The sequence below is a fragment of the Anomalospiza imberbis genome, chromosome Z (genome assembly GCF_031753505.1).
Source record: "Anomalospiza imberbis isolate Cuckoo-Finch-1a 21T00152 chromosome Z, ASM3175350v1, whole genome shotgun sequence".
Taxonomy (NCBI): domain Eukaryota; kingdom Metazoa; phylum Chordata; class Aves; order Passeriformes; family Viduidae; genus Anomalospiza; species Anomalospiza imberbis.
The window spans coordinates 69,030,734-69,044,758 of record NC_089721.1 but is presented as its reverse complement, the minus strand read 5'-3'; the positions used below and the strand labels follow the sequence as shown (position 1 = coordinate 69,044,758).

The 14,025-nt window shown below is 43.0% G+C and overlaps 1 protein-coding gene across 1 annotated transcript in view; it reads left to right on the top strand.

Annotated features, from left to right (window-relative positions):
* Positions 1-293: 293 nt before the first annotated feature.
* The window catches only part of PCSK1 (proprotein convertase subtilisin/kexin type 1), a 29,895-nt gene continuing 16,163 nt past the window's right edge, over positions 294-14,025 (top strand). The window contains exons 1-6 of the mRNA XM_068177496.1: positions 294-691; positions 2,187-2,291; positions 5,598-5,708; positions 7,952-8,098; positions 8,558-8,634; positions 10,247-10,335. Of these exons, the coding sequence (XP_068033597.1) occupies positions 509-691; positions 2,187-2,291; positions 5,598-5,708; positions 7,952-8,098; positions 8,558-8,634; positions 10,247-10,335 (712 nt within the window). The 5' untranslated portion in view covers positions 294-508. The remainder of the gene's footprint in view (positions 692-2,186; positions 2,292-5,597; positions 5,709-7,951; positions 8,099-8,557; positions 8,635-10,246; positions 10,336-14,025) is intronic.

Below are 14,025 nucleotides of genomic sequence, written 5' to 3'. Positions count from 1 at the left end.
ACGCGGGCTGGGGGCAGAAAACCCACCCGCGACGGGATGGGTGCGAAGGGCGGGCGGGGTCCGCGCTCCTCCCTCACCTCGGCTCGGGCTCGGTCTCACCGATCACCTGCAACAATGGAAACGATCGCGCACCGGCACCGACGCTGCCCCTCGACCCTCGGGGACCAGACCCCGCATCCCCCGTCCTGCCGAGTCGCTGCCACCCCCCCGTCCCCCGGGCTTCGCCCTCGCGCCCCCGCCTCCATCCCTCTCGCTTCCGCGCCCCACCCTCCCGCCCCGGGAATCACCCCCCCGGCTCGGGGGCCAGGTACACTTGACGTCAGGATGGCTGTCGTCGTTTTGACGTGTAAACACTCATTTCCATTCCGGCTCCGGAGGGTCTGTGAGCCTCGGGCAGCCGCGCCGGCAGGCAGGCAGGCAGGGCTCCGCTCCGCGCTATCGCGTAGCAACGCGGCGCCGCATCCCGCCCGCATCCCGCCCTCCCGCATCCCTCCCGCGTCCCGCGGCCATGGCCGGGCGGCGCTGGGCCAGCCGGTGCGCGGCCCTGGCCGTGCTCCTGGCAGCCTGGTCCCTGCCCCGAGGAGGCAGCGCCGGGCGGCTCTTCCTCAACGAGTGGGCAGCGGAGATCCCGGCCGGCCCCGACGCTGCCAGAGCCATCGCGGACGAGCTGGACTACGACCTGGTGGGGCAGGTACGGCCGGGTAGGGGACAGCCGCCGCCGCTCATCCCGCAGGATGCTCCGCGACGGGGCTCCTTTCCCATCCCGCGAGGCTCCTTCCCTCCCCTCTCCCTCAAACTTGTGCTCGGCTGCCGCCGGCGGGGCTCCGGCGAGTGTAAAGCGCCCGGTCCCCCACCGCAGCCTCCCCGGGTCCGGGTCCGCCCCTGGCGCCCGGCCAGGGACAGCTCTCTCGGAGGGGACGGAGCAGGGGGACTCGGCTCTTCCTCAGGGGACGGGGCGGGGACCTCCGACTCTCCTTGACGGGAGCGGGCAGGGCGCTCCCGTTCTCCTTGGCGGGACTGGGCAGGGTCGGGCGGGAGGTCCGGCTCTCCCTGGAGGGGTCCAGGCAGGGCAGCTGGCTCTCCCTGGGGAGAACGGACTGAGTCAGTCAGGGCACCCCGCTCCTCCTGAGGAGACCGGCCGGCCACCCCACAGTGCCACAGGGGACCGGGTAGGGGGCCCGGCTCTCCCCCGGCAGGCCGGGCAGGAGGAGGAGGGCGCGGGGGGTGTCGGCTGCGACTCCGCGCCGCCTCCGCCCCGCCGGCTCCATTGCCATCGCGGGGCTTCTCTCCAGCCATCCCTTGGGCGCTTTTTTGGGATGTCGTGACGTCAGCGTTGTCAGGGATGAGTAACCGCCGTGAGGGAAGCAGCTTTGTCTCACCTCCCGGTGAGGGTCCTGTGGTGGGCACGGCGTCCCCCAGCGCTGGGACCCTACTGCCCCCGGCCCGGCCCCGTGGTCGAGGTCGCGATCAGCCCCTGTCCGTGCTACTGGTGCTGTCCGCCGGCAGTCCCCTCTGGCCGCCTGCCCATCCCTGCTTTAGGGCACGGCCGTGTTCAACGCGCTCCCAAACGCACAGGTGTGATCCCACCTCTGTGGGTTTGGTCCTCCTGCCCTTGTAGCCTGTTCATTTGCTCCTACAGCTGTCAAAGAGCCGGTCCTTAGGGAAGTGGGGTGTTCAAAGTCAGTGGGGTGCACCTGGCTTGCCCGGTGGCTGGCTGGCTACTGAGCAAGCGGAAATGGTGCTACGGTGGGTGCCTGTACAGCCCAGCCCTGCAGTGAGGTGTCTGAAGTCATGCAAAGCTTTTCACACCTGTCCAGCTGAAACGCAGGAAAAGCAGATAAAACTGGTGTGCGACCTGCCCACCGAAATGTGGCCTTGCCAAGGTGTGTCCATGATTGTAGCGGTCACTAGTACAGGTGCTGTGTGACTTGAGTCCTGTAGTAGTAATGACTGCACTTGTGTAGCCCAAATGAAATTACTCCCCCAGCTTCTTCTAGCAGCACACAGGCTGAAAGAAGCACTTTTTACTGGAAGAGTGCTTCCTTATTTGGATTAAAATATCTAGAGGCTAGTTTCTTGCTCTTTTGTATTTAAGGCAGTGTGAATTCTTTCAGGTTTTTATTGTTGGTACTTGCTCACAGTGGGGAAATACTTCCTGATAATTAAAGCATGCCTGTGTCTTACAGATTGGATCACTGAAAAACCACTACTTATTCAGACATAAGAGTCACCCAAGACGGTCCCGAAGAAGTGCTATTCATATCACTAAGAGACTTTCTGATGATGAGCGGGTAAGTGTTAAATTTATTCTTTTTTTTGTAAGTTTTTTTATTCTGTCTCTTTACCACTAGCTTCGTAAAGAGGTCACAGGCAGGCCTTCCTCATTTTGCAAGTCTAATATATTCAGCCATCCATACTCATGCTGAATAATACTTAACTATTCTGTCATTCAGAGGCAGAGCCTGACCCTCCCTTACCACATATTTTAGGAGAGCTTTCCAAATTAAGATTTAAGATGTGCAGCACCAGAATTTCATATGTTGATGTGCCACTGAAGAAAATGTGAACAGGGAACTAAGGGGCTGGATTCAAAGTAAAAATCCATAGATGCACCAAGTTTAATTAGGCCACGTCTGTGCAATTACCATGTGAATTAGGTTTGATTTAAAGTGACTGAATATTAAGTAAAAAAAAAAGAAGCAGGGATAAAGGGCTGATGTTCTGCTGGATTGGCTTCTACAACAAGCCAAAATCCCTTCTCAAAGGATCCATCACACATTCCAGAATTGCAGTCTTTTGTTGCAATGATATACCACTGCAATCAGAGAACAGGCAAACTGGAGAGGGGTCTAAGGTACAACCCACTGGTGAAGCAGACCCCTCGTTTGTCTGGCTTTATTTCAGAGAAAAGCATTTCTGTTTGTAACCATAATGAAAAACTGAGGTGCATGACAAATTTAAAGAGCAGACTGTCAGCCTCTCTTACAAACTATTTTCTGGGAAATGTCACAACAACAGCATTTGATTTTAAGATCAGCATTGTTGCAACAATCATTGTGGCAATATGAGCTGTCCAAACCATGAAGTAACCTAGTTGTCAAAACCAGCAAATTATCATATAAGGAAAAATCACTTCAGAATGAGTAATCTTCTATCTGGAGGTTTTAGATGCAAATGTCAACTAGGAGGAAATATTCTGTATGGCAAGACAGGGTGTTTGTTTTGCCTGTTTTGTTTCAAAATTGTACAATTTCATCTATTTCCTTGCAAACAGGAACTGGTTTAACAGTTAAAGCTGAAATAATCCTAATTTGAGGATGTTCAAACCTGCAGATTCAGTCTAAACTAGTTCCAATTTATGCCTACATATATGACCACATGTCCCATGTCATTGTAGTACGATGTTCAGGATCAGAGTTTTGGGTGCAGTCTCTCTTTTTTACTGCATCAAATGAATCTGTTACACGGGGAAGAATGAGAGTGTCCAATGCATCACATTCTAAAATAGTAGTAGAATGGAGTGATTATATTATATTGATACCAGACATTTAGATTCAAAGTGCTGCAGGTGATTTGCTAAATTTACTCCAATTTCCATTTTATTTACCATCCAGTATGCAAATTAATTCTGTGAATAAATGAGATGTAATTATGCATTATGTAAGTGTATAAACACAAAGCAATCATGTAACTGCGTAGTTACACAGGGACCTGTGCTCTGAAGAGCTGCTCTTGCTCAGCAGCAGCCTACTTAAAAAGATTTAACTTCAACCTTTAAAAAGGGAGAGAAAAGGGAATCCTATTTTTGTTTGTATAACGCCTTCATGAATTTTACGGTATGTTAAGTGTGAAAGTATGGTAAAACTTGGCTCTAATCTGAATATTTATTTGCTTCCTATACTTTTTGTTGTAAAACAGATAAAGGCTGTGAATACATTGAAGGGATATAATTATCTGGTTACCTAACTTCTTCTAGTATTTGCACTAGTTCCCAAGTCTACTTTCTTGCAAGTAGATTTGAACTGAGAATTTTTTTATTGCTTATGTATCAGTGATTGGAGATTTGGCATGGGGCCTTCAACTTTTGCTGGAGATGGATGGCTGGAACCTCACCCAGCTGCTGAGTGACAAACATTTTCCTTGTTTGCCTGTCATATGTGCTTGGGAGTTTCAGCTTATTTCCCTTCAGTGAACTTGCTCACCGTGAAAAGAAATAACAAGCATGGAAGTTGTCAACTGCTAATTACTGTTGGGTGGTGAAGAGGTCAAGCTTTGCTGTGGGAAGGGAAGAGAGAGAGAGGTAATTGCTCCAATGTGTGCACAAGTATGTACGGCCTGAGATATCAATAGAGCAGTTTAAAATACCTAAGCTTGTATAGATATATTCATCTTCTATGACCAAAGTTTGTAGGGGGTTTAGGACTAAATATATAGCAAAGAGAATCATAAACATGCCTAATGCAGATACCATTTTAAAGGATTTATGTTCTTGTAGTGAATTTTCATTAGGCTTTCATTAGAAAATTGCATTTTAATCAAATCCTACTTTTTAATCACAACTTCTGAGTCATTATTATCTCATATATTGTGATAGATGTCAGAATCATAAAGTTGCTCAATCACAGCAGATAAAAGGAACAGAATCTATTCAGAGCTTGAAAGTAAAAGATTAGATCCAAGGCATGCTCCATGTGAGGCTTGTCACAGGAACTTGGTAATCTTACTGAACCTGAGTTTGCTTTGCCTGCTTGGAATTTGGGGTGAAAAGGACCAACTATATCTGCATCAGAGTGACCATACAAGGAACAACTCATAATGTTTTATTCCCTTTCCAAAAAGAGCACAAAGCACAGAGAGAGGCATCATCATCAGGATTTCATCTGAACTGGGTTCAGTAATGCATTCAAGGGCCATACACATTTAAAATACAACCTAGTGCCTTGGAGACTGCTGTGTCTGTGCACAAAGGCTGTGCAACTTGTTTGATGCTTTATCAAAGCATGCTGAAGCATTTTGGCTTTCGGTTGCCTTAAGTGGAATTATGCTGGTGACGAAGTTAGTCTAATACTCGTAGCTTGCTAATTGACCACTCTTCAAAACACCACTAGGAAGGGGACTTGGAGGTCCAGCTGGTCTGTGAGTAACAACATCATTATAATTGCTAGACTAAAGCCAGAGATAATCTTTCTTCTTTCCTTTTCAGTCTCAATAGAGAGTGAATAAAAGCAAAATAGGAGAAAGAAGCAGGCTGTGGTTTTCCTTGTTTCAGTAAGAACCATTGCTTAGATGACCTTCTAGCCATACTACATGGTTTTATTTGATGTAAAAACTTGCCTTGTATGATTCACAGGTGTTCCTTGTTAACTTGTACCTAACGATTTTCTGTGAATTGATTCCATAATATTGTGATTTCACCAAATTCTCTTCCCTAAATCTCACTGTACTACAGTTTAAATAATCCTCTTCTCTGTACTTAATGTTGCTCATTTTGCTTTAGGCACCAAAATCTCTCTGTGTGACGAAAGCCCTTATACTCCAGGTTAAGACAGTCCCAAATTAAAGAGGTTCACTTATCATATTTTTACAAATAATTGTAGGTGTCATGGGCAGAGCAGCAGTATGAAAAAAAGCGAACTAAGCGTGCTGCCATGAGAGACTCAGCAGAAAGCTTTTTCAACGACCCTATGTGGAATCAGCAGTGGTATCTGGTAAGAATTTGTTGCCCTGTGGAGCTGGGGAAGGTGGTTCTGCCACCAGCTGCACTATTTTACCAGTATCAGAGTGATTGCGCCAAAGGGAATAAATGAAGAGTCCTTTTCATTATCATATGCTGTAAAAATGAGTGATCTATGTGCATAACATTTTCAGGCAATGTTTTCTCTTCTGTGGAATATCACTTCTACAAAGATTCTAGATGCCAATTCAGCTGCTATTTAGTATGGAGGAGGGGGATGATATCACAAATTGTTAACTGTTAAAAACCAATTTAATGATAATTTAAAAATATTTGTGGTTTTTTTGTGTAAGAAGTCCATTACCATATCTGAAGCTGGCCATTTCTTTCTTTATTAAAATTGGTAGTGCAGCATACACCAGATGAAAACAAAAGCATCTTCATGCATGCAACAAGCACTTTCAGCCACATGGACTAGGATTTATATATTAGAGGGTCTCTAAAGCTCGCTTACATGCTCAAAAACTCAGGGAAAAAATTTCCTGTGCTCCATGGTTTCTGTCTGTGTGTCAGTTGAGAAATACAGTTGATCACTTAGGTTTTACATGGTTTCTTCCAAAAGCCTGTGTTTCCATTGTGCATCTAACTGTACCTTCAATCTGGGATTCATTGCTTTCACTCAGAACAGGGATAGGCTTTAAGGAGGGTATAACAAATCAGAAAGAAAGGTCAAGCACAAATGGGGCGTGAGTGGCTGGAAATACTTTTCCTCAGTTCATCTTAGGGAAATCATACCAAACTCTAGGCTGTTTTCTTTCATTTGAACTAGGGAAGATAAATTATAAACAACATAGCATAAAATATTTCCATGAAGATTCCTACTGACTTCTTTTGAACAGGAAAAAAAAAATGTTATCTGTAAGAATTCAGCTTTTCTTTGATCAAGAATGTCTGTTTGCTTCCTTGCCCGTATCCAAAAAAGCAGGACATTTCCAAGATGTCTATATTAGACAAATACACAAACACTCACATCATTCATAAAAGCAGTTGGGATAAAAAAACCTGGCAATGTTCTGCTCTCCAGGAGATTTAGTTCCTTTTCCCACCTATTTATGGTTTTCACTACTTTTCCCTCTAGTTTTCACACATGAGAAATAAAAACATGCTGCTTAGCCTTGCTCACAATGAACATTGAATTTTTCTGATAAAATGCATGAAAGTGTTAGACATTTTCTTCCAAAATAACAAGGTTTTTTGCCTTGTAGTGAATAACTGACTATTACCTTATTTTTATTATTTGATGGCAATAGTTTTAGCTCTATCCTGTGTACCTTCATACATTACCAGGAAAAAATATTATTTGATGGATTCAAGAGAACAAATCTTGAATTCTCAAATAATTTCCTGAATGGAAGCAGCCAGATACAGATAGCAGAAAATGAAAGAAATTTCACCCCCACAACAAATTTTTTTTCCTAAGCCTTGCATTTTATGCAGTATTTCTTTGGAAACAAAGACATACAGAAAACCTGCTGTCAGCTAACCTAATTGTGCACAGAGAAACAGAATGAAAGTGCTTCTTTTTACATCTCTGCTTTTATAGGGGCTTGTAAGCATGTTTTCTAAATTATATGTTTGTACTGCTCCTTTAGTGTTAGAGGGGAAAATGACCCATTTAGGAGATACTCTTCAAAAAACTTGCTGCAGAAAATAAGGCTATACATGATTCATATTTCCAGCTGATTTACCACAGGAACAGCAATGAGGGTAGTAAAGAGAAAATTGTCATTCAACACAGTTGTTCCCAACCAAACTACTACCTTAATTGTTTTACCCATTAATTATTTTGCCCTGGCTAACTTAAATGTCCAAGGAGAAAGTACACTTGGAGGAAATCCAGATAACTGCACTGCGGGCACTGTCTTGGCTCCTCATCAAATGGAAAGAACAAACATAAGCAGGTCTGATTATTAACCCAGTGTTCCAAAGTCCATGGGTGCATCCCCACCATTCCTTTCAGTTTCTGCTGCCTATTTACCAAAAATACAAGATCTTTTTTGTTCAGGAGTGGTCTTAGGGATATTCAAGCAGTGGGGTAAATCTTTCAGTCCCACAGATATCGGATTAAATTTATTTTTGTTTTGTATTTGCAAAATTTGAGCAAAAACACACAAGTTCTGGCTGAGACTGTTTACAGCATCTTTAGAATACGACTTTGGACATGTTTGGTATAAATGGATAAAATGTTGATATATTTGAATTCCTTCTGTTCCACAGCAAGATACAAGAATTACTCCATCCCTGCCCAAACTGGATCTCCACGTTATTCCTGTGTGGCAGAAAGGATTCACAGGCAAGGGAGTTGTCATCACGGTCCTAGACGATGGATTGGAGTGGAATCACACTGACATCTATGCTAACTATGTAAGCTTGAGCATCAGAATGCTATGGAATACATTAACTCATTGTAAATTTGATAAACAGACACTTCCCCAGCTCATTGTCTGTGCTGTAAGTCAGCTCTTGAGGTACAAAGACTGAAATACTTGCCTTTGGCATGATTTGGAACCTGGTCTGTGTCACAGGAAGCTGAATGTCACTTACCAATGGTAGCGGGGCGGATATTCTGTTGTTTTGCTTTTCCTTCAGTAGATTTAGTTCCCAGACATATTTGTATGTAGTGGTTTAATGCTAAATTATTAAAGCTCCATGAAAAAGTTATGGAATTGTTAATAGCCATCAAATTCTACCAGCTTGACTGCTGCCAATATGAGGCACATCAAGTAAATAAATACAGACTCTAGAACCCATTTTGTTAGCAATTTAGAAATGCCTTTTCTAGTTATCTGAATTAATTCTGCTTCTCTTTTTTTTTGCATGTAGGACCCAAAGGCAAGTTACGATTTCAACGACAATGATCATGATCCCTTTCCTAGATATGACCCAACAAATGAAAACAAGTGAGTAGCTTCACAGCTGTCAGAAGAGAGCAAAACATTACAGTGTTAGTTTGTGTGATAGAAGGTACAAGTGGAGAAATTTCTGTGTAGGTGTCCTGTGGCAAATATTTTGTAAGAGGAAGAATTTGTGTAACAGAAGCACAAGATTGTAGAGCTTGGAAGGGACTTCTGAAGGTCATCTGCTCAAGCAGAGAGCTCCAGAGCCTGCTGCCCAGGTAGATCAGGATGGCTTTTGAGCACTTCCAAGGAGGGAGAGGCCACAACCTCCCTGGGCAACCTGTGGCAGTGCTCAGTTGCCCTCAATGTAAAGAATCACTATTGGATGTTCAGAAGGAACCTCCTGTGTTCTAGTTTGCAGGAGCATTCTCACATAACATTCATATATACACTGGGATAAAATTGCCAGATGAAGAACTTCATAATTGTAATCTCCCTATGATGTCCTGAATTTCTTCACGTCACATGTAAGGTGCTGAGGTGTTTCTGCAAGGTGAAGGGAATAATCTACTCTTGTGTCTCTGTGTGTCTCTGGAATGATACCTCCCAAGTATATTTTAACTTCAATTCTCTGCTTTGCACTGGCAATTAAAAAAAAAAAAGTCTCTTGATGGGTCTGTCAGACCTGGGCACGTCTGTCACAGTCCAGTTATGGATTTTGTCTGTAAGAAAGAGAACAGGAGGGATCTCCCTAGAAGCTGGTACACAAAATAGTCAATTTCTTAAACAAATTAGAATGCCACTATTCAGTAAAGATAGCAAGAAACTGATGCATTGGTTCCCTGTTTCCTATCAGACAATAGAGTAGCATTCACAACACAAATCATTGTATGAGGGAAAAAAAAGAAAGATCAGTCTGACAATAATATATCCATGAATAAGACACTTGAAAAATGACATTTCTACTTTGTTACAGTGTTATTTTAGAGAAAGAATCCATTATCTTCTTGTTATGTCATTATCTCTTAAATCTACCTGTATTGTCTCCAATCTTTATTAATAAGTAAATGGAATTCAGCCCAGAAGCACTGAAGCAAGTCATTGAATAACAGACTGTAGCATTACATAATACAATGCTCTTACCTTGAGACTTGTAGGAAGGCATTCTGTATTCATGAATTAGAATCACCCATGGGGACAAAAAAATGAATTGCACAGAAAATAGTTTGTTACAAGAAAAAATTAGCAACAGGGATACTTTAAAAGCTCACTTTCTGAAATCCTAAATAAATGCAGTCATTTAGAAAAGACGTATCTAAATGTGTGATTAAAAAATATTTGTATCATGTTTCCATCTGAAGCTTCTTAGCCCCATAATTTTATGCCATTTTTTCACTCTACTAAAACACTGATACCTGCAGTGAGATTAAAGAAAGCATTTATCATCTCATGAAAATATTTCTTTGAGCATTAAGTAGGTAAAATTATATTTAATGAAGCTTAGGAGAAGTAAGTATTTTTTGTATCATGCAGATAAAATTCAAAAGCTCTTCAATAACTGCATTGCATTAATTGAAAGGAAGAATTTGAAAAAACCAAGGTCCTTGATGAGTCTTTCTGTACAATACAACAAAGCTGTTATGATGTATTCTTTATTCTTGCTATATTTATTCAGGCATGGGACACGGTGTGCAGGAGAAATTGCTATGCAAGCCAACAACAGAAAATGCGGAGTTGGGGTAGCCTACAACTCCGGGGTTGGAGGTAAGGAAACAAAAATAATTAGATGTCTAATATGAATGGAAACAAGACAGATGCTGAGTGTTGTCAGATACCATTAGTCTGAAATATGAATGATTGGTCATTCTCAGAAAACATTTATTTTGCATTATTATAAGCTTCAAAATCCTGTCTGGCAACAGTGCCGAGTGACACCTGTACATGACAGGATTTCTTTAATGAAGTCTGGAGTTTGGTTATGAATAGATATATAGGTAGAGTATCTAACAACAGCAGCAATAGTATAGGTGGGGATGATGATGATAACAATAATAATAATAAAACTAGAAATCATAATGTTAGGAATGTAAACAACAATAAATAATATTAACAACAACAATGATAGCAACAACTTATAACTTACCTAGAGTTAAGACAGTATATTTTAAGGAATGAAGAATTAACTACTTGTTATTATTTATCCAGGGAAGGAGAGGGATTGAGTAGAGTGAAAGTAGGAGTACACAAAATTATACCCATCAATATTTGCAGCATATTGTTTCCATTTACACAATCACATTCAAAAGGTCATGTCAGTCAAGTCCTGCAAACTGCTGTCCTTTTTGTTTCAACACCTTCCTTCACTACTGTCACCACAAGTTAAATTTGAAAACAAGTAAAATCTTTCTTGCCCATCATTCAATATCATACTTTTGGTTTTTAATCAGTGACTCAATCTGTTAGTTGTTTATGAAATAATAATGATGCAAGTATCAGTTGTAGATGGTTATTTAGCTCAGAGGAAGTTATTTGTACAGTCCTTCTTTTTCCATTTCCCCCTGTCATGGTTTGACACTGGCACGATGCCAGCGCCCCCATGAAAATATACTTTTTTAAATAATTGCTGTGAGATGTGATCAGGAACAGAGCAGAGCAGGCCCATCTTAGTAACAAAAAAAAAGAACTTTATTAATCTACTACTACTAGAAAAAACTACAAACACTAAATCCTGGATGAAGACTTTCCAAAACACCCCTCCTCCTCCCACCTAATTTCTAAACAAACCTAACGGTGAGACACCACCCAGGATCCTGATCAAGTTGCTCCCCTTCAGATATTCAAATACTCAGTCTTTCAAGGGAGACAGGAGTCTCTCCTGTGCCACAGACCCCCCCCCCCCCCAGGAAACACAATTGCCACCCTTGTGTTTCCATGTCACACATGGCAACTGCCTGGAGGAAATTTGCCATGGTGACACTCTCCTTTCCATGTCACAGTGCTCTCACCACCGTGCATGGACAGACTGCTCATAGGGCTCCTTTAAGGATGCTTTGCCATGGACCAAAAGAGACAACAGTTCAGTTTCTCATCTTGGGACTACAGTCCCCCCCATTTTCCCCTGGGGCTGAGGGTCCAAGAGCAGAGGTCTTCTTCTCCTCTTCTTCTTCCTTGAAGATAGAGGGCTTCTCCACACCTTCTCTCTACTCCTCTGCTGGTAATCACTGAAACAGGTCTCCTGGCACACCAATGCACCACCCTAATTGCAGCTTCTGTTAGGAGAATTTGGTTCAGTCTATGGCTAACAAGAGAAGTCCAGCCACAAGCCACTCCATCATCTCCTTCCAACTCGAGAATTTCTTCTTCCATCATTTCGGATCCCAGACTGTCTCTCTTCTACTTCAAATCAAGGAGGAGCAATATTTTACAAAGCCTTCATTTCTCAGGAAAGGGTTAAAAGCTCAGACTCCCTGGACGGCTGATATCTCTGCCCAGCAGCCGGTTCCCAAGGCCAAGGCTGGGCGCCTTCCCCCCCCGCCTCCTTCTCCTCCGCGCCGGCAAAGTTACAGGTGCCGTCCGGACTCTCTATCTCTTCCCTCTGTGGGGGGGAATGACAAAGACATCTCTGCTTCTTTCCACCCTTCCGTCCACCTGAGCTGGCTCGGTTCCAGTCCTTCTACCCCTCGGCTCACCTCGACCAGGCCTCATGGCTCCCCCTCCCCCACCCAGCCCCATGGCTGGGCAGGGGAGGTCCGCACAGCACCTTGACCGGAACCAAAGAGAGTGAGCTCTTGGGAGTTCTTGCTTTTAACCCCCTGTGTTCTCAGAGGCGTATCCCTATCTTCAGTGGTCACTTCAGGTGCCAATATCCAAACTTGACCACTGATTGGTTTGACCCAACTTCCTGAAAAAAAAAAATCACTTTCATGTCAAACCACGACACCCCCTCTTTTTCCTTTTAAACTACAGGAGTGGCAATTGACACCCATAACTGTCGTTCCCACCATTTCAGTATGGTGTTTTGTCAACTCACAGTTACTCCACTGAGCTGTCATGGATGTCACATTTGCAGTTTCCCATTTCCATAAGGCATTACACTGTCATGATCTGTTTAAATAAAATATCTCACTCATAATATGAAGACGTCAGATTTTCAAAGCAAGGCAAAATGGATGAAGCTGCAAAGATGTCTGAACTCCCACTGTGCCCATATTTTAAGGCTCTTGCATCTACAGAGGAGGTTCTTCCACAGCTATTTGCACATGATCTGTGCTAATTTGCAAATGCAAACTACAGATCTGTGCTGTATGATTTATCTAGGAAAGGGAAATAACAGCAGGAAAAGCAGTCCAGCAATCCATATTACCCAGCAAGCAGCATACACTTGGGTGGGGAGGAGGAAGAATGGAAAGTTGAAAGAAATTGTAAGCTGTTAGATGTGACCAGACTGATTAACACCCAGACAGGGGTGTAAGAAAAATATGTTCAAAAAGCAGTGGAAGATAAGAGAAGTCTTCAAAATATTCAGATAAATTTGGAGTGGATAAACACTGGAAGCTTTTTTGATGATCCGAGTTCTACAGGATTCATTTCTCCAGAGGCTGTTTTTCTCCTTTTCTTTTTCTTTTCTTTTTTTTTTTTTTTTTTTTTAATCCATGAAATGACATATTGCACACTTCTACTAGACATTAGTTCAGGATGACTTCCTTAAGAGGCTGTTTACTTGTAGCTGTTGCCATATTGGACAAATCCAGTGGTCCACAGCCAGTGCCTTCTCCCTTGATAGTCAGCAACATCTGCTTCAGGGAAAGAAACCCTAACAATGTGGTATACCTTGTTCTCCAACCTTCAGCATCACAGGTTGGTTTAACTTTGCCTTGAGGGGTGAAACAAAACATTCCATTGATTTTTTTTTTTTTGTGTGTTTTTTTGTTTTATGTGAAAGTATTGAGTTTAACAGTCCTGAATGCTCTCTCCAGTCACTATTCTGCAACATTGACCAGCCTCTTCACTGCTTTGTGGCTGTGAGTACCATGGGCTTCACTGTGCACTGTGTGAAGGAAAAATACTCTTCATGCCAGTTTTCAAAGTGACACCTTTAACATTCACCTCTTGGTCTTTGTAGAGCTGAGAAATGTGTATCGATCACCTCTGGTATAAATCAGTGTATGTGTATTTTCGTGCATACCTGACTGTACCACAGTGTTATGATATTTCCATGGTGCTGACATGGAAATTAAATTATTAAGAAGCTCCATTTTACAAAGGACTGGGCTGAGAGTTTGTGCTGCTAAAAATAGCCCTTCTGCCAGGCAGATGTGTGTCTGAAATTACCTTGGGCTTTGCCTGCTTTTGATTTTGTGGGACTCATGATGGGAGCAAGAATAGAAAAGAGTTTATGAAAGAGGACATAATTGGAATCTGCTTACGGGAATATCACTGCAGTCATCAAATCCC